At 30.0% G+C, this 22,452-nt stretch overlaps 1 protein-coding gene across 3 annotated transcripts; it reads right to left on the minus strand.

The window, feature by feature from the left end:
- Positions 1 to 6,349: 6,349 nt before the first annotated feature.
- On the minus strand, positions 6,350 to 22,386 carry LOC112599170 (hexokinase type 2-like). Of its 3 annotated transcripts, none has more exons than XM_025345966.1 (9): positions 22,285 to 22,386; positions 11,828 to 11,990; positions 11,623 to 11,765; positions 11,338 to 11,556; positions 9,955 to 10,054; positions 8,560 to 8,749; positions 8,298 to 8,453; positions 7,065 to 7,338; positions 6,350 to 6,584 (listed from the first exon to the last, which is right to left on the minus strand). In XM_025345966.1, the coding sequence occupies exons 1-9, from the start codon at positions 22,384 to 22,386 to the stop codon at positions 6,474 to 6,476; spliced, it is 1,458 nt and encodes a 485-aa protein (XP_025201751.1). In that variant the 3' UTR covers positions 6,350 to 6,473. The 3 variants fall into 3 exon arrangements, with proteins under 3 accessions (XP_025201751.1, XP_025201750.1, XP_025201752.1); XM_025345965.1 differs by lacking the exon at positions 9,955 to 10,054 and adding an exon at positions 11,084 to 11,192; XM_025345967.1 differs by lacking the exons at positions 9,955 to 10,054; positions 22,285 to 22,386 and adding exons at positions 11,084 to 11,192; positions 13,329 to 13,678.
- Positions 22,387 to 22,452: the final 66 nt, after the last annotated feature.

A 22,452-nucleotide genomic window follows, 5' to 3' on the forward strand; every position in this document is an offset into this window, starting at 1 on the left:
AAAAAGAAACAAAAATAGATGAGAAGTGATATGAAAACACGATTTGAGAATAGGTATACTCAAGTTACATTAAAAAAGTGAGTAATCGGGTACTATATTGCTGTACATTAGGTGTCAAGTAGGTGTATTTGAATTCTATGATAGGTTTATCAAATTGTATACGAAAAACGATTTTGAGCGGTATTTATTTTAAATCATATTATAATATACTTTATAGATAATATAGGTATGAATATCATTTAGTATATTTCATAATAAGATAATTTGATATTGCATAAAAGTAATTTATCTTACTATTAATATTACGGTAGGTCGACAAAATTTTTACTAAAAACATTGCATTTATTAATTAATATTATCCATATCTAATTATTATAATAATATAGTTTTATATAATATTGTTATTAACTTTTGAGATATTACTTTACTATAAAACAGTGTGAAATAGTATAGGTAGGTATAATTGCATAAAATTAATCTATGTATTTTGGAAATTACATTACATACGTATATGTATAATAAAATCTAAATATTAAACTTAAAATAAAATAATAAAATAAAAAAGTCTCTGTGAATAATTTAGAACTAAAAACTAATTAACATTGTTTAAATATATAAATTTTATTCAAATTTGGATTTTAAATGTCCATAGAAAGTCAGGGTTATTTATTTTTTTGGATTTTTTTGTTTCAATATGAGCTACTTAAAATACATTTTGTATCAAATTGTAAATTCTTAACTATGAAATTGATTATTTTATAAATTTTCAACTACAAAACGATTTTAAAATTTCACGTTTGGTGAAAGTTTCAAATATCTACATTAATTCGTTTTTTTTGTTTTTTATTATTACAAAGTATTATATATCGTTTTAAGAATAGTTATTTCAAGAGTGTACGAATTCGAACTTTAAACGCTTTTGAAAAATATTTCTGGTAATTTTTTTTTATTTGAAGTAAAAAAATGAATGAGGAATTTTGTATTAAGTTTTAAATTCTTATTATCCTCAACTAAAAAACAATATGTATATTTTTGAGATATTATAAAAATTTTCAAAATTTAACCCTTCGTGTAAAAAGGTTGTAATGTTTTTAAAAATTCGTTAAAGTAAATATTTTGAAAATAGTGTTAGTTTTTAAAATATAGACTATTTACCACTAATTACCCTATACCATAATATAATATCGTTAAAATAGGTTTAATATTTCGCTGTTACATGATTTATGCGATCGAATTAACCTATATTATAACTTTTTTTTTTAAATTATATAAAGCAGTTCTAGGAACAGTGAATATAACCCACAAAATGATAAAAACATACCACGGGTAAAAAAAAAAAAACGATTCACGAGTGATTTATTTATTTCTACGCCTGACGGCAATTTACAAAGGAAATACACAAATTTTAATACATCTGAGATAATAATTAAATAATATAAGAGACAATATAAAATAACAAAATATATATAAAAATATTAAGTATAATTATATAATATTAAAATAATGAAAAGCAATTAAAAAGTAGAAATGTATGTATTGTATTGAAAATAAAAACGTTAAGTTGTCTGAGTCTAAGATTATGTTACCCTTCAGTTAGATTTAATAGTTTAAGAGATTAAGAGGGTTAGAGTTAATTCAACGCATGTTTCTTTGGATAAAGTCGTTACATAAATAATTTGTTTTACGTTTTACAAGTGCTGATTTCGAAAATTTGATTATTGCGAGACCCAGTTCTAAGAATATGATAATGATAATTATATTATGGTCTTTTCCCTAATAATATTATATTATTATGTATCGTATTATTAAATTGAATATCTTATTTAATTTTAATTTAATATACATTTAAAATATGCATGTTACAATTTAAAATGTATGATTAAAATAGTCTATTTAGTTCATCATTAAACTCAGTTACTCATAAAGTCCTTGGCTCAAATAAAAAATATAAATCGCATAGCAACTCATTATAAACATGAATATTTCTGTGTTTACTTAAATTTGAAATATAAATCAGTTCTTTAGGACAATCCTTACGTGCATGAGCTAAATAGTTTAAGATATTTTGTATTAGCTTTCAAAGAGTTATTAAGTTTATCTGATTCTTAGTTATTTTCAAGCTTATTTATTTTGGTTATTATAAAGTGAATAATTCGACATTAGTTGATACATAACAATTTAACAAATATGAAAAACGGTGACTTTGAAACGCCAAAAAAAACAACCCAATGTCATCTTTCTTCGACAAAATCCGACATCCCAGAAGTATGTAGAAAAAAAACCTGTGTTCAACGACCAAATAACAGATTCTACCACCGGACCATGTGAAAAAACACAAACTAGAACTAACTTGCCTCCTCCAATAATTGTCCGAGATGTACTCGATTTTATTGGTTTTCGTTATTTTCTAGCTCGCAAGGCTAGTTGGTCTAGAAAACTTTTCCTGTAATTTAAAATATTGTTACATATAAAATTTTTTTTTTGTTTATAATATTTATTTTAAATACAAAGAATGTTGTACAAGAGTCATCGAATTCTAACTGTAAAACAAAAATAAAAAAACCTTGAACATTTTTATAAATATCACTCGAATGAATTTACTATACTATGTTTCAAATTTTTCAGATAAATCGAAAAAAATAAATAAAGAATTAACTGAAGAGATAAATTAATTGAAAAAAAAATAACGCCCTCAATCAGTGCCAATTATTATCAAAAATATCAGAAGGTTAATATTATTAAATTATTATTTTTATGTTATAACATTTAAACAATTTTAATTTTAAATTTATATACATAATACACATCTACACTTTTCACACATGTGTATTTGTAAATTGTAATCGATAATGTAATGTATTAATATTATTTTTTTATATATTTTATTTTTTTAGACTCGGAAAGTGATAAAAAGTATTTAATGAATTCAAACTTATCAGAAGAAATAAGTGAATTCAAAAAACAAACTGTCCTCGCAAAGTGTCTATCGGTGAAACTATTAGGTTATTATTTTTAAATCTTTTTGTTATGAATTATAATAATTGAAACATAACAATTTTTAATACTTGTGCATAATAGGTACACATCTACAGTTTTCAAAATTTTTTTATTTGTAATTAACATTGTAACACATAAATATTGTTTTTATATATTTATCATATTTTTTTTAGAAACAAAGAATGTTGTACAAGAGTCATCGAATTTTAACGGTAAAACAAAAATAAATAACCTTGGACATGTTTATAATTATCACTGAAAATAACTTACTATATTGCATTTCAAATTTTCAGATAAAGTAAAAAACGATGGAGTACCTAACAGAAGAAATTGATAATTATTTGTAAAATAAAATTGCTCTCACAGATTGCCAAATAGAAAACATACTAGAAGGTTAATATTATTAAATTATTTTTTCTGTGTTATAATAATTTTTAATACTCGTATTTCTGAGATAATAATTTTTATTTCATTAAAAAAAAAAATGGATATAGAATAGTTATTTAATTCGAATATTGTTTATAAAAAATGTATACATTCAATATTGAATATAAATATATAAATATATTATATTATATTATTTTTATTTATTTTATTTTTTTCTCGACTGTTTCCACTTTCATTTATTATGACATTAGCAATGCAGGGCCGATTCACCGCAATGAATTTCTACTAGTTTTTGCGGAAACTACAGCGGTGTCCTTTGTATTAATTTTAAAATATTTTTACTGTAAAGTTTTTTTTAGAATATCGTTCACTGTATTGATTATGAAAAATTTTTATTTTACGGACAATAATGCAATTCATGCAAGTACAATACTACAATAGTCTAATCAGTCCAAAAATACCTTTGTTTTTTATTAATTTGCTACTTTGATAATTATTTGGCTGCAACTCGAACCAATAGCAAAGCTTTGCATAGTACTAAACGCAGTTTAGACAGAAATTTTGTTGTAGCCACCTAGATTTAGCATATATTCAACTGGTATAATAATATGAGCTGGTGGTATTTTACCCGCACTTAGACGACTACCGTCTGCTACTTAACTTGCGACTGAAAAACAAAGAACTTCTACAAGTTGGCCTGTAATTTTACGTGGTATGAATACATTATTCATTCAATGGCAACATTAATAAAAATAAACTTAATTACTGAAAAAGGAATCAATATTTACGAACATCAATAATAAAATATGATAAAAAAAAAAAACCAATAATAGAAGAAAACTATGATGGACTCAAATTCTACACAAGATAAAAAAATATAATTGAAGAAAATGCAAACATTCCCCTCCACTCTTTCCCCCGAAAAATAGTCGCAACTTAAATGCATTGAGTCAACGGCAGTCAACCAAATGTTATCACAAGCTGTTTGCGCCGGTCACCGCTGGTAATTAAAATAATATAAACAATCTCAAAATTCACGGTCACCGTCGCCACCGATTGACATACATACACACTGCCGCCGAACTCATTTTTTTTTTTGAAGCAAAATCTAAAATTTAATCTCACCCACCTGCCCAAACTAATATGATATAAAAATACATAAATTTTTTTTTTTTTTTATATTATTTGAATTTCTACGCGATTACACATGGATTATAATAAGCCCACGACCTACCTACTCATTTGAAAAGTGTAGCAATCTTTTCATAATTGATGACAGATGAGTTTGACGTCACTGCACACACACAAACGCATTATGTTATCGTCGTTACCTATGTCTGTTTATATTATTTTTATATTTTTGTTGTTCTGAATCATATAATTATGCAGATTACGTTTGGGCGCGTTATCTGCCGCCGCCGACTCGCCGGGTGCTCGCAGATTTAACACGGTCGATCGGTAGTCTTCTGCCGTACATCGTGGCGTGAAGACCAAAAAAGCCGTAATTTTAATACTTTCTATTTAGCACGAATCGCGTTGTTTTTGTTAAATATATTTCGTTTCTTTACATTATATTGCGTGAGCGCGAATCGAAATGTTCATATTATTATTACATTTTGATTCCTACTATCATCAAACCTTTCATCTTTCATCAGCAACAATCTCGGAACAATCAAATAAACAGCAACACAACAAAATATTAAAACAGTGAAAAAAATTATTATATATATTTTGAATATTATTGTAATATTTATTGCTTTGAAAATTCAGGCCATGGGCTGTGGGATTTTTATGTTTTGTTATGGTATGGTAGGCTTTTGTAACACGTGTTTCCGTATGTGAAAATTGGCTTCGTTACTAAGAACACAGATGATCAACCATCCAACAGTTAATAATATCGGATATTGCTTGATTGCAGCATCATTTAGTAATTTCGGTCTAACACTAAACCAAGCCGCCATACTTCAGAGTTCAGTTGTTTTATTAAATGATTAAAATGGGCTTATAATATTAATGGAATTAACAGTAAATACATACAATTTTTAATATTTTGGATATCAATTTTTATTTTCAAAATTATTATATTTTTAAATATTTTATTTTTTTATAAGTTTCAACAATAAAATATTCAAGAATTTTTATATAATTATTATTCAATATTTTTACAATAAGTGTACCGATTAAGTACCAAACTAAGTAACTGATGAAGCTTTTACATTTTAAACAATGTGTATATTATATAATAATATATTATAAATTAGCATTTCACTAAATACAACCTTAAGTACAAATAAGTAATAATATAAATTATCATATTTTATATTGGTTTTATATTGGAGGATAAGATATTTATTTTATATAGGTACATATTACAAAAAAAAAAAATTAAAAAATTATATGATCCCGAAAAAAAAAAATTGAATTTAGGTACGTTTGTAACTAAAATTATTAGTATGATAGGTTAAGAAAAATAATTTAAAATGAACAGTAATAATAAAATAAAAATTATGATAAAACTAATTTCATGTTCAACAGTAATGACAATGGTAAAAATCAAATTGATGGAACGATTCGAAACTAGAAGTACACGTATATATAATATTAATAAAAATAATTGGGCTTTATCACTATTATTGTCATAGATACATAACACCCGAGATTTATAAATCAATTACATAACATGTATATTGTAGATTCTTCATATAAAACTAAAACATAGATAAAACTTTTTTTACTTTCATACATACATATTATTGGTATAAAAAATTATAATGGATACATTTATAGTGCTGATTTTATATAAATATAAATGTATTATTATCTAATATAGTAATAACTAAAAAAAAAAAACATATTTAACAACGAACAATCAGGATTCAATACTCAACAACAATGACAACACTCTAAGACATACAAGACTCACGCTGTTAAGTGAATAAAATACGCCTAAGGGACACTTATTTAGCGTTAGCACCAACGTTTTTTTTCTTAAAAAAAAAAAAATCAAATCAAATAATGCTAAAAATAATGTTTAATATACTTCGAGCATTTTTGGTAACAACTTCAACTCTCTAGCTGGATACCACTAATTATTTTGCCGAGAATCCATTTGTCATGGATGGTAATTCATCCCTGACTGCTACAGCAGCAACAAGGGCAGCGCCACGGCCACTTCCGTCTTCAGACAACATCAGGTCAAACTGCAAAATGAAAAATAAAATTTGTTTTTAAATATTACCTATAAGTATCACATACTAATTATGGTTACATACAAAAATGATAATATAATAGCAATTATATTATATTAAATTATGAAAAAATTTAACAAAAATAAATATAAAAAATGCAATGAAAAATGGATTCTAGTATAATATATATTATGTTAGTAAATACTAAATTAAAAAAAAATATTTTTATTTACACTAGAAATAGAATTTACTGAAAAATTGGTCGTTTCGTTATGTTTAAATTAATTAAAAATTTTTAAATAATTATCATTTTGAATAGTATAAGCCATGAGGACTTAAAAAACAAAAAATTGGTAAAAAAAAAGAAAAGGTAACAACTACACCCAACCCACACACGTATATCACTCCTAAATTTAAAAAAAACTATTATATGACCCGGTATATCTTAGCATATACAACTATGGAGTTAACACCATCCTTTCTTTTACTCACTTTGATGTCGGATTTGGTCAGTTGCTTGGTCTTTTCCACCATGAGCTTGTGGAAGTAAGGATGGAAACGGTAAACCGAACCGTCGACGCCAATCGTGACGGATTTCTCATCCATTTTATTGAGAAGAACGGCCAGACCGGCAGACACCAAATGTGCCGACCGTTTGGACACGCATTCGCAAATGTATCGTACGTTGGCGCAGTCGACCAAAGATGGATCGTTGATGCCCATTTCGCTTAAGACCTTCAATGTTTCTCTATAGTTGGCTTTGTCGCTGAAAACGCGAAAATCACAATAATTAGTTATACGAAAATATGTAAATAGTATGTAATCGCAATGAACGAGTACACGATTAGTGCTGCGCTGGTACTTTAAGGACGACGTAAATAAACAAATCGTTCAGAACAACTAAAATCTTAGTCAGTCAACTACCTCCTGTCAATTTATATTATACTGTCTAAACTTGCTATTCTATAACTGTCATTATTAGAGGACGCCACGCACCAACTATTTAAGAGATTTTGTAGAATCGACTTTTTAACGACAATTTGAGAGAACTTGAAATATAGTTTTACAGTATCTACAGCTTTATCCAAATGTTTAAAATACACAAAGAAGTACTTTATCTATGTCATATATATCGTTTTCATTTATTGATATCAACTCTCATATTATGGAATGTCTTCTATTTATTAAAAACTAAAAACAAATTATTTTATAACATATTAAGTCGTTTTTGTTTATTTTTAGTGTATACATTTTGTAAAGATACTGTGAATTGAATTCTATACCTGAAATTTGTTCCAGGCAAAACGATTTTTATTGATGGATTATGATGGGTAGTATGGCGTCCTTAGTACTCTACTTCAATGTTGATTATGATATAATAACAATATATATATATATATATATATATTCTACAATTTTAAAATATTAACACGTTTGTTCTACTATATTGTTTGAAAAGGTTCATATCATTTATAGAAAAAATGGATAGAAAAACGTCATGTATTCCCCCAGCCCTCCTCCCACCACTTCTAATCAATATATATTATACCTAATTTTACATATAATATTATATGTGCTTAGATTGAGTATAAACTATCAAACATATATACGTAACTAAAAAATTAGAATTTATATAAAGTGCCTGATTCATTCTTACACGACGATGTGACATTCGCATTAAAGTTCTTAAAAAATATATTTATTATAATATACTATATATAGTACCTTTCAATGTCTGATACGTATGACGTGCCAAAAGCTCCAGGAGTCTTCATTTGTTCGGACAATCTTCCTTCGAAGAGTTTGTTCTGGTTGGCTAAGTCGACGATGACCAATCGTACAATCTCGCCCATGTACATTCCACTGATCATTTTCTCGAATCTAAAACACAGTGCGAATTTTAGACACCGGCAATACCGCGGAAAATAGAGAAAAACGTTATTGTCATCATATTCATTGCTGTTGTCGAGAGACACACGTTTATTACCTTTGTTGTCCCGGATTCAACGATTTCTCGTCGATCTCCCGATCGTATTTTGTACGGATGGCGTCCAATTTTCCATCGTCTCCGAATGCGCCCCATTCAGTGTTTACTATCACATGCGGTTTGGTCTTGTCGCCGTCAAAAAGTTCGGCGTTTTCAACCTTTTCGACGTAACATGCGTTGCAGCCCGTTCCTGCACAAACAAACGCGTTAATAGACAACCGTACCCTTAGAACTGTTGGACTTTATTACGAGTCCGTAAATATTCGTTTCGAAATGCACAATAGACGCGGTGCCGCTATGTATCTATATCCGTTGTACGAAAACAACGCATATCTGACACTTGCAGGCGAGTTAATAAAAGCAAAAGCTATAGTAATATTATTTATATTATGACGATGGTTATCACACGTTTAATATAATATAATGCATATATACCATGTATAAATTGTTAGGTAACACATTTAGCTGCGGCAGCATTAAAAAATAATAAAAATGTGGAGAAGTTCCAAACGCAAATCGGTCTGTTTTTAAAGCAAATTTTTACATCGAGAATATGATATTATACAAGCATTGTGCGACATTTAATCGCTAGTTTGCAGAAATCATAAATCGTATAAAAAGGATAAAAATAAATTTACTCCCATACACGAATATAATTTTATAAAGTTGTAAGAATTCCTTATTGACAAATTGTATTTCAAAATGTCTAAAATCAGTAATCACTTATCAGTTATCGGATAGTTTTGTCTCGTACAAAATGTATATGATCGACATTAATAGGTATAGTGCAATAAACAAAATCTACAATCACATAATAATTAGATAATTTCAAACTTGACTTTTGACCGATTGCAATAACTTATAAAGTTATCACTTAATAATGTCGAGGTTTAATAAGAGGTTATTTGATTTCATAACGAAGGTTATCATATCAAATCAATATAAAATCTATGTATATACATATATACTAATATAACGTAAAATATAAATTTTACACGAAGGAACAAAAAAATCTCAAAAAAATAATCTAAATCTATCTTGTTTATATATATATACAAAAAAAAAAAAAAAAAAACAGAAACTATGCATTACTATTAAAATTAATTTATGTATAGAAATGTTTAAAATAAGTACATTGTTAATAATAAAAACTTAAATACTTAACATTCCTAGTTTAATAGTTAACACATATGCAACATATTAATCAGTAAATGAAAAGAAATAAAATTTTTAATGTTGTTAAAAGAAAATGAAAATATTATCATGAGCAAGTAACTAAAGTAAGAGAAGGTTTATTAAAATAAAAATAAATATTGTGTGTTTTAACTCAACTGTGTGACACACTCATTGAGCTAATGGTATTAACTCACTTAAACATCTAATTACTCAACATACCAACAATAACTCCAATTTTGGTGTTCGGGTTCTTCCAAGCGCATGACATGATTGTACCGGTTGTATCGTTCAATATTCCACACACATCGATTTCAACGTCCTAATAAAATTACCACCGAAACAAACCTTCTATTATATAATGTTATTTTATAGACAGGGACATATTTTTAATATCTACAAGTAATCATAGTACTATTTAACATTTGATTTTTGAATAACTTCATATAGAGAATAGTTGTAAGTAAGAACTAGCTATATTATTTTTTAAATTTGAACCTTAATTTAGAGTTGAGGAAATAAAGACTTAGTTTACACAATATTGATTTTAAAAAATGTACCTAAAAAAAATTTGAGCATCAGAAGAAAAGTCGATGAATGTTTTAAGAAAACATTTATACTATAGCCATAGGCATGTCCAGACCCAATCATATATGATCAGATATTTATACAAATTAAATACTTATATATATATGTGAAACTGGTTAGACAAGAAAGGGATAAGGAGTGTGACCCATAGTTTTTGTAAAAAAACATCATCATTATCTTATTATCAGTACTGAAAATAATAACTTATGAAAAATAAAAAATTATTAATATTAAAAAGGAGTAGCAAAATTACTGATATCGCATTTACACATATTTCATCAAATATTGCATATCGTACCTGATGCTTGTTTATGATACACACATATCTGACTGTAGGTACATAAGAAAGCATTCTCGAAGAATTAACAATAATGCAATTTACGAATCATCATACGACATATTATATGAACATAAACAAAAATAATATGGACAATCATCAGCAATTTAAGCAAAATTATAGGATAAATAACAAATATGCTTATAAAGTTCATATTCATAATATATCAGTAGATTTATTTGATTCATGTTTTAATTGGACAATCACAGATGGGTTTTTGAACAATTACAATACATATTTCATGCTTCAAGTTTGTAGGTATAGACTATTTGTATGGACAATTTGACATAACAGTACAATATAAAATATATACAAGTTATGTATATGAACAGAAAGCATTCATCAGACTTTAAATGTCGTATAACGTAACCCAATGCAAACAGCTGGCATTATATATTTTGGAATTTTTGGCTTAGCCAAACTTACCAATAATCAAACCTACAAAACAGTTATTTGAATAACGTGTTTTGTGAGCACAACTCATTAAGGTTCCGGTTGCATCATTCAATATAGCTGTTAAACGTAGATTCAGGCCCTACATTAACATTCTAAGATCTTAAATCTGTTGATACTTAATAACATGTATTATGAAGATTACAAATCAAAGAGGTGAGATAAATATTAAATGTATTATAATAAAAAAAATTAACTGATTTTGATAATTTGAATATTTTATTTACCTTTCTTCTTTTGATAGCATCTTTAAGAAGTCTGACAACATCTTCATCAACTACTCCTGAGCAATTAAATCCTTTTGTCCAACTATTTAAATATCCTTTGGTAAGTCCAACTTGTCTAAGTGGAAAACTAAAAGTGAAGCCCAACGGTAATGCCATTTTGCTATCCAAGTTGTGTTTTTTAATAAATTCTGCCAGACATTTAGCGATATGATCGAATAACTACAAACATAAAGGTATGTATAAATATATAAATTATCAATTAATAACAAGATTATATTTAATTACTTCTGTGCCTTTGCCAGTTTGAATATGAGTAGGCACTTTGAAGATTTCAGAATCCATATGGAAATAGTTATTCTCTCCCAATTCAATCAATAATACACGGAAATTGGTGCCACCTAAGTCCAAAGCTAAGAATTTGCCTCTTTCTGGAAGAAAAAAATACTAATAAAATATCATCTACAATCATAATCACCAGAAGCCTTTTTACCTGTGCCATTAGGCAAATCTTGTACATAAGTGACATAACACTTAACAATGGAAGATGGATTGGTATCTTTGGCCAAACCTTTCCTGATGGCTCCATCCATATCTTTCATCAAAGTGGTTAGTTGCTCATTGGACAAAAGAAGTGATTTACAATCTTCTTTGATCTAAAAAATTAAAAACACAATATTGTTAGTTTATATTATTAAAATAAAACACAGAATAAGATGATAGTTAATAAAGAGTTTAATGAAAATAATTATTCATAACTATTAGCATAACACTTTAAATAATATACATACATAAATTAAACGCGATAAAATTTCCCTATAATATAGTAATAAACAAGTGTATTATTCTAATCTAATATAATAATGACGTATATTAAGTATTTTTACAGTAATTGTACATCATGTGTTAAATTTGCGCGTGTAATGACTAATAAGTTATCAATAGAAATAAAAAATGACTAATTATTAATGTCAAGAAAAAAATCAGATAGGTGTAATAAAATAACTTTTTAGTATTGACATTTCAATTGTAATTTAGTCAACGAAATATTATTTACATAGATTTATCGTGTACACTAAATAATAATACACATCGCGTAATTTATAGTTGATAATTTGAATAGGTACGTTTGTTATAGCCATGACATTTTTACGATAACTTGGAGTAAAAATATTCCGTAGATACAAATGAAAACAATCGTAAGTCGTCACAATCATAATTTTAGAAGAATTTCGCAGTAAAAATCATCGTAAAAGTCACCTACAAAACGTTATTATTTTTATAATATTGTATTAGCACGACAATCGTAAAATTCGAATTTACTATTGTTATTATTGTTTTATACATCTTTATGGCTCGAGTTAAATTTGCTATATTTGCAATTTAATAAGCCAATGCAACAAGGGAAAGGGTGGGAGAGTATTCGGGGGTAATAACATAATCTTTTACGAATTGTAATCATACAGTAGTATTACCACTTATTTGTCTCGAGAAAAATGAAATCGAACTTTCAAAAGAGTACGATCGGTGTAAAGGTCGTCGAAGTTTTTGACGAAAAAAAAAAAACCGAAAGCTACGAAGACGGAATTTCACTAATCCCCCCCCCCCACCATCACTACCGGCACGGCTTAACACGTACAATATAATATTATATATTGTTATGATTTACGTACATGGCGCAAACACGAAAACTTCGCCGTTTTTCATCCCCAAGATCACCGGGTTACTCGTTTCACCCCCGGCGGCGGTAATTCATATAGGCGCCGCCGAAAAAACGAGTAGCGAACGGGAGACGGGACGTTTCACGCGACGGCGCGCATCCCGTCCGCGCCATAGGCGTAGGCGCAGGAGCGACCACGGGTGGCAAAATGTGTTACGCGCGGCGGTGGAGCAGTTGTGTGTGTGTTTCGATGAATTCCCCCCCTCCCCAACAATACCAAAAAACCCAACCATCCCTCAGCTAAGCCGCCTTGACGGGCGAGAGGAGGACTTACGGTCACGCGGACTGTGGGAGAAGTCGAAGTGGTTCCGGTGAATATGCCGTACAGGGTGCGCAGGATCGGATGGATTACGATGCACATGGCGATGGTGGATTACGAATCGACAAAATTCGACAAATCTACAGAGTACCTACAGGCTACAGTAGATCGTTTTTTTATTATCGCCAAATAAAAACGGCGACGAGAACAGATTACACACACGCGCGCGCGGCGGACTCGGCACGAACAAGTCGGAGAAAGACGAGGCGAGAAAAATTATAAAAAAAAAAACTACGAAGACACGCGAAAAAAACGTAACCGGGCGACGGCGAGACGGACGCAAAACTACTGGCGAGAGGGTTAGACTGTCGACTGTCGGGCCGCCGACAGAGACCGAGTGTGGTTTTCACATTTTCAACGCGCTGGCGCACTCGTCACACGAGTACGCGACGGCGGAGACGCGTGTGTGAGTGCACGCACCCCTCCACCACCGCCCGGTCCGTTACGATGGTGGCGCATGCGCGACACACGCACACACACACACACATGCGACCATTCATCCGCGCGCCAAACAGGTCACCGGCGGCGCTCGCGACCGCTATCGACCGAAAGTGCCCTCGCCGCCACGCCGATTATTATTATTATTACGTCACACCCGCAATAAGAAATCGGTCAAATTTCCTCTGCTCTCCCTATCGACCGCCTCCGCGTAGTGACTACTATTTATTATCAGTTTTTGCCAATTTGTCGTAAACACGACGTATTAATATTCAATCATCACGCGACGACGTCGTCGTCGGTCTTACATTGTTTCGCCCGAATTTTGAAGGTTACGCGCGTCACCCCGCGGGTTCATTCGGCGGCACGGGGAGAACGCTATCGATTTTCGTCACACGGGGTTACGAGAGAGATGTTTCTAAAATTAGATCGCGTGACCGGTTCGCGGGTTTGTTCGGTCTGTGTAGTAGACGAGTACGTCGTATGTGTAATAATATTATTATGGTACTTCGCCGACTATTGGTATACATATTACTATATTAATAGAAGACGTATTATTAAGGTACGACATAAATGTATAATATTGATTAACGATATTTTAACGATATTTTTGTGCACGGCGACTCTCACGGGCGAACAGCTTAAACTATCCTCCGAGATTTAGGGGAACACTCGTAGTTCGGGGGGAGGATACAGAATCTCCATCATTACTATCACCGAACACTAAGCGTTACCCACGTACCGCTACTTAAAAGGGTTAACGTCGTTCACGATACGATGTTATAACGGTACTGTACGATTCGACGGGAGCTTACTAATTTATTAAACGTGTAGTCAATTTTTTGTTTGAGTATGTTTTTATTAGTCGATTTCTAGCATATTATAATTTATTCTTACGAGTTAATCGATTGAATAGGCAAATACTGTTATATAGGTACACGAGCTATTTATGTGAGCACGACGGCTGTTCACTTTCGTGTAGAAGATAATAATATGAAATATTATGGGTACTCGTTATGTTTTTTTCAAAACGTCAACTACACACGATACACGTGCGAGTATGCAAGTGTCTAACTCGGAAATCGTTGAGCAATGTCGACCGCGATTGAATGCGACCACCTGGTGGAATAATTTTAAGTGTTTTTAACGTGTCTATTTTAAATCATATAGTAAAACTATTATCGTACGACATTTGACAAAATGACAAAAAACCAATTCTAAAATAAATTAATCCATAAATACACATTATACGTTTTGAGCTGTTCTCAAGCTTTATAATGAGTAATGACTAATGAGTTAAATACAGTGTACAATAATAAATATTTTTATAATATTATCGTTATGAAATATTTAAGTAGGTACGTAAAATAAAAAGATTTATAATTATTTCTGAGTATATTTATACATTTGCATTTTAAATAGTTGTGTTACTGCGATAAAAATATGCGTGGTATTTAATTTTATGTTTTATTCTAGTTAGAGTCCATTCAATAATCAAGGTAATATTTCTTTGTGTGGTGTAATATAGGAGAAAATAATAAAACTAAAAGTTATTAATCGTTTATTCAATATAGGTATATTTAAATGTATTTGAAAAACTAGTGAACGTTTTTATTTGATTTTGTTGTACTTAATGTTGTAAATGAGTTAATGTAAAAATTATAAAATAATACGTTAATTCACAAAAATATTTAAATTATGAAATGTGTATGCCTGTGTCTCAAAGTCAAACTATAGAATTTAAAAAAATAATAAAAATAGAAAGTAAATTATGTATTTATGCCCACGTATTATCGTATATATTAATTTATAGCATATGACCTAATAATATACCACAGTTTAAACGTTAGTTATTAATATATATGTGTCAGGTATTATCGATAAATTATTCAATAAATCGACAAGTTCGAGGTATCGTTATGGTTTTTAAATTTATTATTTATGATTGAGTTTAATGATTACATTGAGATATTATATAATTTATAATCTTTTTAATTTCATACGATTATAGGTACCTAAATTATGCTTTTTTGCATGTATAGCATTTAACAAAATAAATTAAAAAAACAGAGGTCAGAAGACATAAATAGTTACTTAGAATGACATCGTATCTATTATATAATTCTCGTGAAAATATTAATATTTGTAACATTACTCACACATAGTAATAATTATTATTTAAGTATTTAGGTAAGTACTAGGTTAATAATTTTAAGTTTTGAATTATTTTAATAATAATATAGGTAATAAAATATATAAAAATATATATAATTTCAAATTTGTATATAACTAAATAGGTTGTTAAAGTAAATCTACTGGTTATTATTTTTGTTAAATAACAATAAGAATTAAACAATAAATAAAATCATTTAATGACAAATTATGTAATTTAAGTGTATTATCAATTGAAAAGTATTCGAACAATATAGTATTAGAATGTTTCCTACTTAGAAAATTTCTGTAATATATCATTTACAACGCCGCAGCGTTTACCATATTAAGAATTGTTATCTACTTCATCAGTCTTACAATGGAAATTGATAGTTTGTACTCGGTTTATCATCACCAATGAGGAAGCACCTCATTTTTTTGAGTGTCTGGGCCATACTTTAGAATACCTATTGATCGTCAAAAAGTTATAGTTATATTTTCATGTAGTTATAATATCTTTGGTACTCGACGAGTGGTGGCGATGGCGGTGGTGTTAACCTTGGAATACATTTTTATAACTATGCACTCGTCTACGCATCATGATATACAAATAGCGATTACCTATACGTACCACATTCTTGTACAGTTCACGAGGAGCGAAATACTGACTGGATAATAATTCGTTCGGTTTAAAAGTGTTGTAAAATATTAAGATTACACGTATGCTCGAGGTGTCTCGTGTGCACATTATACCTATTGTATTAATATTTGAATGGGAAGAAGAACAAACGTGATTTTCTCCGGTTCGAGACGCACCATCGTCCCGCACACATTCCTCTCGAAACGAATTATTTACGACGCACTATTTTATCATTATGGACGTCGTCGTCATCAGCGGCGCTCTTCCGCCGTCAAACTATGTGGTTCGACACCTACCCTCCAGCAAGGATGAATAGTCGAATGCATGCCGAATACGCGAACATCCGAAACGATAAACGCGCTAATGGGAGGCGCATTGTGGTATCGATTATTTTTCGATCGTTTTGAACGAAAACGATAATGATGAGTGAATACGATAATAGTAATAATAATAAGAACAGCAAAACGAAATAACGAACGTGAATTATGGTGGCATACAGCTGCAGCGAAACGTCTCGTCCGTTCGGCGAGTAAGCATTTCTCGCGGCATATCATATTTTATCCCAGTGCCACGACGACGATCGAGGGAGATTTATCATAATATGTCATTATGTTCTCAGTGTGGCCGTGTATCGCGGAAAAATAAGCCCCATACTTCTAGTTACCTACCATATAGTGTTAATGCACCACCGCCACCACCACCCCACCACACCACTACCGACACAATTCAAGTGATTTAACAAAGGGCGGTTAGTCTGAAAAACCAACGACGCGAATGCCAGATTTCCGTTCCATTAGTCTTTTTAATCTCCGTTTGGAATTCGTAAATCTCAAATGTTTACAAGGATACGTATCTTATTATACATAATACGTATTATATTCCAAGAGTCGTACCAGGGGCATCGCACGCGCGCAGGAATGCGGCTGATGTATTTTTCCATTATTATGTCGGTGGCATTACGGTCAGAGTTGGTGTTTTTTTTTTTTTTGCCGCTCCGTCGTCGACTTGTGTAGAGAGTACGCGTAAGCATAATGTGGTCATACATAATACGATATTCACATCATTGATCGCAGAAAAAAAATTGGAAGAAAAATCGACTCCCGAGGGCAACGCGTGTGTCCTTGGCGATGGTTCACACCGTCGACCGGTTGTGATACATTTAAAATATGTATTATAAATATAATTGGAATAATGCACTCCCTCGCCTGTACACGAGAGGTATAAACGTGTTAATATCTACGTCGTAGGACTTGCGTGTAATAATATTATAATGCATGCCACCACACGTCGAATTTACAGCAGGTATATAAAATATGTAGTTGAAAAGGAAACGTATGTTCAGTGTATAGTCACCTATATACATGGCCGCATCAGGTAGGTATATAATACAAGACAAGTGCGCAGTTTTTTTCCGCCGTCGCAATCGCCGCAGACGATGGCAGAAATAAAAAAATTCAATTTTTTTAAAAGTATTTCAAGGTCTCGTTTGTCAGCCCTATTTATAAAATTGAGAAAAAAACCTATTCGTCTTTAGGAACCACCTATTGCCTTATTCTCAGAAAACGTCAAGAATTATGTGTATATTATATTTATAATTTATTGCTTTTGTAAAGTCCGTGTCAATTGGTTACCAATTGTGTAAACACTGTTATTAATCGGAGAATAAATCATTATTGATTTTCTATACTACTAGTACAATTACTAGTGTGTGTTTATGTTACTTTTTATTTATTATTATTATTATTATTGTTATTATTATTATTATTTACATTAATGCGATCGAGTGTACTGTAAAATCGAAACAAACGCGTGTGTATTATACAGAATACTTTGTGCGAAAGAAAAATGTAACGAATTTCGAATCGTCATGGTTATCTACTGAATATATTTTGCACAAAATCGAATATTATGAACTATTTAGTTGTATTATAAATTGTTTACGGTGCAGATGTTTCATATTATGCGTATAATATTATAATTAAAAATGTATTTAAACGTCTTGAACAAAATTGCATAATACTAAATTTTATATTTTTTATTAGATTAATTACTTTATAAATTTATCCTATGTAGAAAAATATTGATTGAAATATAGTTATTCAGCCATTCAGGTATAATATTTCATATTTGTACAACATAAGAAAGATCTTTAACTTTCACATTTTAAAAGACTGGTTACAAGTCTTAAAATAAATAATTAGTTTTATCAGTTCTCACAATAAAAGTGTCTAGTATAATATTAAAAGATATCAAGTTCTAAAAATTGAAGCTTGTTTTCACCCTTAAAAATAAATTTCACATTATAAATAGTAGAACACTCTGTATCCTATACATTCATTATTTATATTTTGTCACTGTGCAATATGTTACATAACTCTTTTTATTTAAATTTAAGTTATGAAACAAACGTCATAAGTAATATATTATTAGAATTTCTATAAAACATACGTCTGAGTCCTGAAATATTTATTATAGTAATATTAGTTAGCTTACATGAACAATATTTAGCTAAAATGAGACCTCATCTAACTAATATTTCCTGTAATAAAGAACTACAAACTTTCTATAAACTGAAACTTCTGAATAATAAATAAATATTTTAAAGTTAGTCATGACGTGTGCGATTGATGTTATTCAAGAATTTCGGAAACACATAATACTATACCAACTGAAAAACGATATCGCCCATAAAAAAAAATTACTTGTAAATTAGATTCTCGTTTATGCATGTGAAGTGAATTAAAAAAATCATGAACACACATATACACACACAAGTATAATGTATTGTAGTTTCTCAAAATCGGCAGGGGCACAGAGGTTAGATGAAACATCGTTGGAGTCACTACTTGGGTGTCTGTTTCGGCAATCGATATTCATTAATCATTATGTATGTGACATTACATAATGTTTGAATGTTACTTGGACACGAGCGCGAATATGCAGAACCAATGTGTATACCGCGACAACGATGAAAACTGGCCCGGCCGCGTGACGCATTAAAGGTCATTGCAAAGTCACGTGGCTCGTTGAGAAACCGATTTGCGCGCGGCTAGCGGCGACGACGGATTTACGCTGTAGTCTCTAATTGATATATGTATGTAGTATATAGATAAGACAATTTTTTTGACCTCTCACTCACCATACTTGTCCGTATAGGTGGAGATAAAAATAATAATAGTAAAAAAAAAAAAAAAAAAAATAATAATAATATTACTACAGTAATAGTTAAAATAATAATAATAATAATAATAACAATTTGCCAATTACGCAACCTTGGAGAAATAATAATAAAAACTATATCGCGAATTCACGGAAGTACCTTGACCGGTGCAGCAGAGCCGATGCAGATCATGCCGCCGCGGTTTACGCCGATAGGGATTAAAACATATTAAGCTCCGATGCTAAGTTCTCCCCGTCACTTAATTATACATGCTTTATAGATACTTGTCTAGGTATACGTAATATTATAGCACACCGAATTGCAACTGAAATGGCAAACCGCCTTTAACCGCGTGGTAGACAGAATATAGAATAACTAATCCAATGGTAATTATTCCGACTCTGCGAAATTTAAATTATTGATTGTATCGAGTGTTTAATAAGAATTACTTGTTTTAAACGATCGGATATTAAGTATGTTTATTCAATTTTGATCATGAATAATTTAATGGATTAAATATATTATTTATAAGATTACTTTTATAACTACTAATCGTATTTATTTGAGGTTAGGAATACGATTATGTTATAATCTTATAATCTTAATAACATTATTACCTTTTTTTTTTTGTACACATATAACATTATTATTGTGTTGCCACTTACACTAGAGCGACACTGTTTTATAATATTGCAAAGCCTGTCTTCTTCATTTTAGTATGTGTTCGTTTGTTTAATTTAGTGATAAATGCGATTATATTGAGCTGTACTGATAATACTCCAGCTCCCCCTCTTCAAAAAAGATCGGGGAATTCTGTAGTTTCTGGCTCGCTATTAGGTTTTAGTTAATTGTTGATTGAAAGGTGTTATATATAAGCGTTTAAGAGGTAAGGGGTAGTAAATAGTATAGATGTGCGAAAATCATAAAACCCGACTGATATGCAAATCAAAAGTATATAGCAATCACTAAGGTTGGTTGATTTCTACAAACCCATAACGTACCAAAAATTTAAACTTTATCGAGAAGAGCAGATCGATGCACTAAGTTGAAAGTGTACAGAAAAACTGGTGGATTTCGAAATTTCGTATGTCATTTAAGTGTTTTAATATTCTAGACTCTAGTACATAATATAATGTGTACAAATAAATAGTTATCCATAATATTGCAATACCTAGTATACAGTGTCATACTTATTTATTTTTATCTCCAGTCATTTAAATTACTAATAATCAGTTAAATAGCCTATATTATACCGAATAATAAAAAAGTTATATTTTATATTTTAATTAATTTAAAATATTCCATAAGTGTATTAAAAATTCAATAAAATCATAAAAAACTTTTAATAATACATTAATCGATTTATTTACGATATATCCATTGAAATTTTAATTGTTTATTTAACATTTAAAGTAATATTATATTACCTATGTCTATAAACATTTTATAAAATAAAAACTAATTATCACTTGTAATATTATATAGGTATTTACATTTTACATTACTTGTAACATTTTATATAGGTAATACGTATAGATTTGTACCTAATTATTGAATTTATTATTTATTTTCGGGAGAGCGTCGAGAACGGTAATTTGTTTAGGCGGCGAAAAACTGCATTTAATTATCATACTAACACATTAATGACGTATACGAGACAATTTAAATACAGGTGACAGTTGAATTTATACCAACTACTTGTGTACATATTATAATATAATTGACTTTTAGTTTAAATTTACTGCACGTCATACTGGTATGTTACCCGCACACGATCGAACACCACGCTACGATTGTATTAAAATTGCTATGGAAATCAAAGTCGAGTTAACATATAGGCAATGAACGAAATTGGTCGCTTAAAATTTTACATCAAACAAATAACCGGTCTGTTTATGAGCGGAGTATATGTTTAACTGGGAAATTTTCGTGATTGACAGAGTGAATATTAAATAATATTATACTATTAACGTCATTTATTGTGTCAGTTGAGTAAAAGTCGACTCAAGTCTGTAACACGAAAACTGAGTGTAATTTATGCTGAAGTGATATATAACCACTGTTTTTATTAACTGTTGCGCCGAGTTATTAAAATAAAGTGCACTAAATGTATTTATACCTATACCATCTAAAATATCGAACTTCAATTTTTTATATGGTTTCTTCGCAAATGGTCGCATGTTATTCACGTAATATTAATTATTATTATTGTATATAATGTAAAACGCGCGCGTAAGTTCCGCTATTAGGATTTAATTAGGTGTATAATATGCATGTTAGTATAGGTGCTATAATTTATAATAGTATTAATTATGACTGTTGAGATGATAATATATGTTTATAATACGTACACAACGTGGGAAATTATTTGAAATAATAGTTTTGTAGATATACCTATATCGTAATACGAGAAAAAACACTGTAACCGCAAACTTGAGCGCAGAAATTAGACGTCTCTTCTCAGAAACGCAATTCGGAGAGGTCTGTAGAGTTAAAAAAAAACTTCAACGAAAATTATTTACCTCGTTGGTGACCATTTCGGTGTCGAATTCGAAACCTTCAGAAATATTGAGTTCGCTGAATGCTGGACGCAGTTGTCCCATCATTTCCGGCTTGGTCCTCATGTTTTGGCAGTTGTGTGTTTGACGGATTTATGTTAAAAAATCGATGTACGATCGAAAACTTGCAGA

This window comes from Melanaphis sacchari, unplaced genomic scaffold (assembly GCF_002803265.2).
Source record: "Melanaphis sacchari strain LSU unplaced genomic scaffold, SCAv2.0 Contig4_pilon_pilon, whole genome shotgun sequence".
In the NCBI taxonomy this organism is placed as follows: domain Eukaryota; kingdom Metazoa; phylum Arthropoda; class Insecta; order Hemiptera; family Aphididae; genus Melanaphis; species Melanaphis sacchari.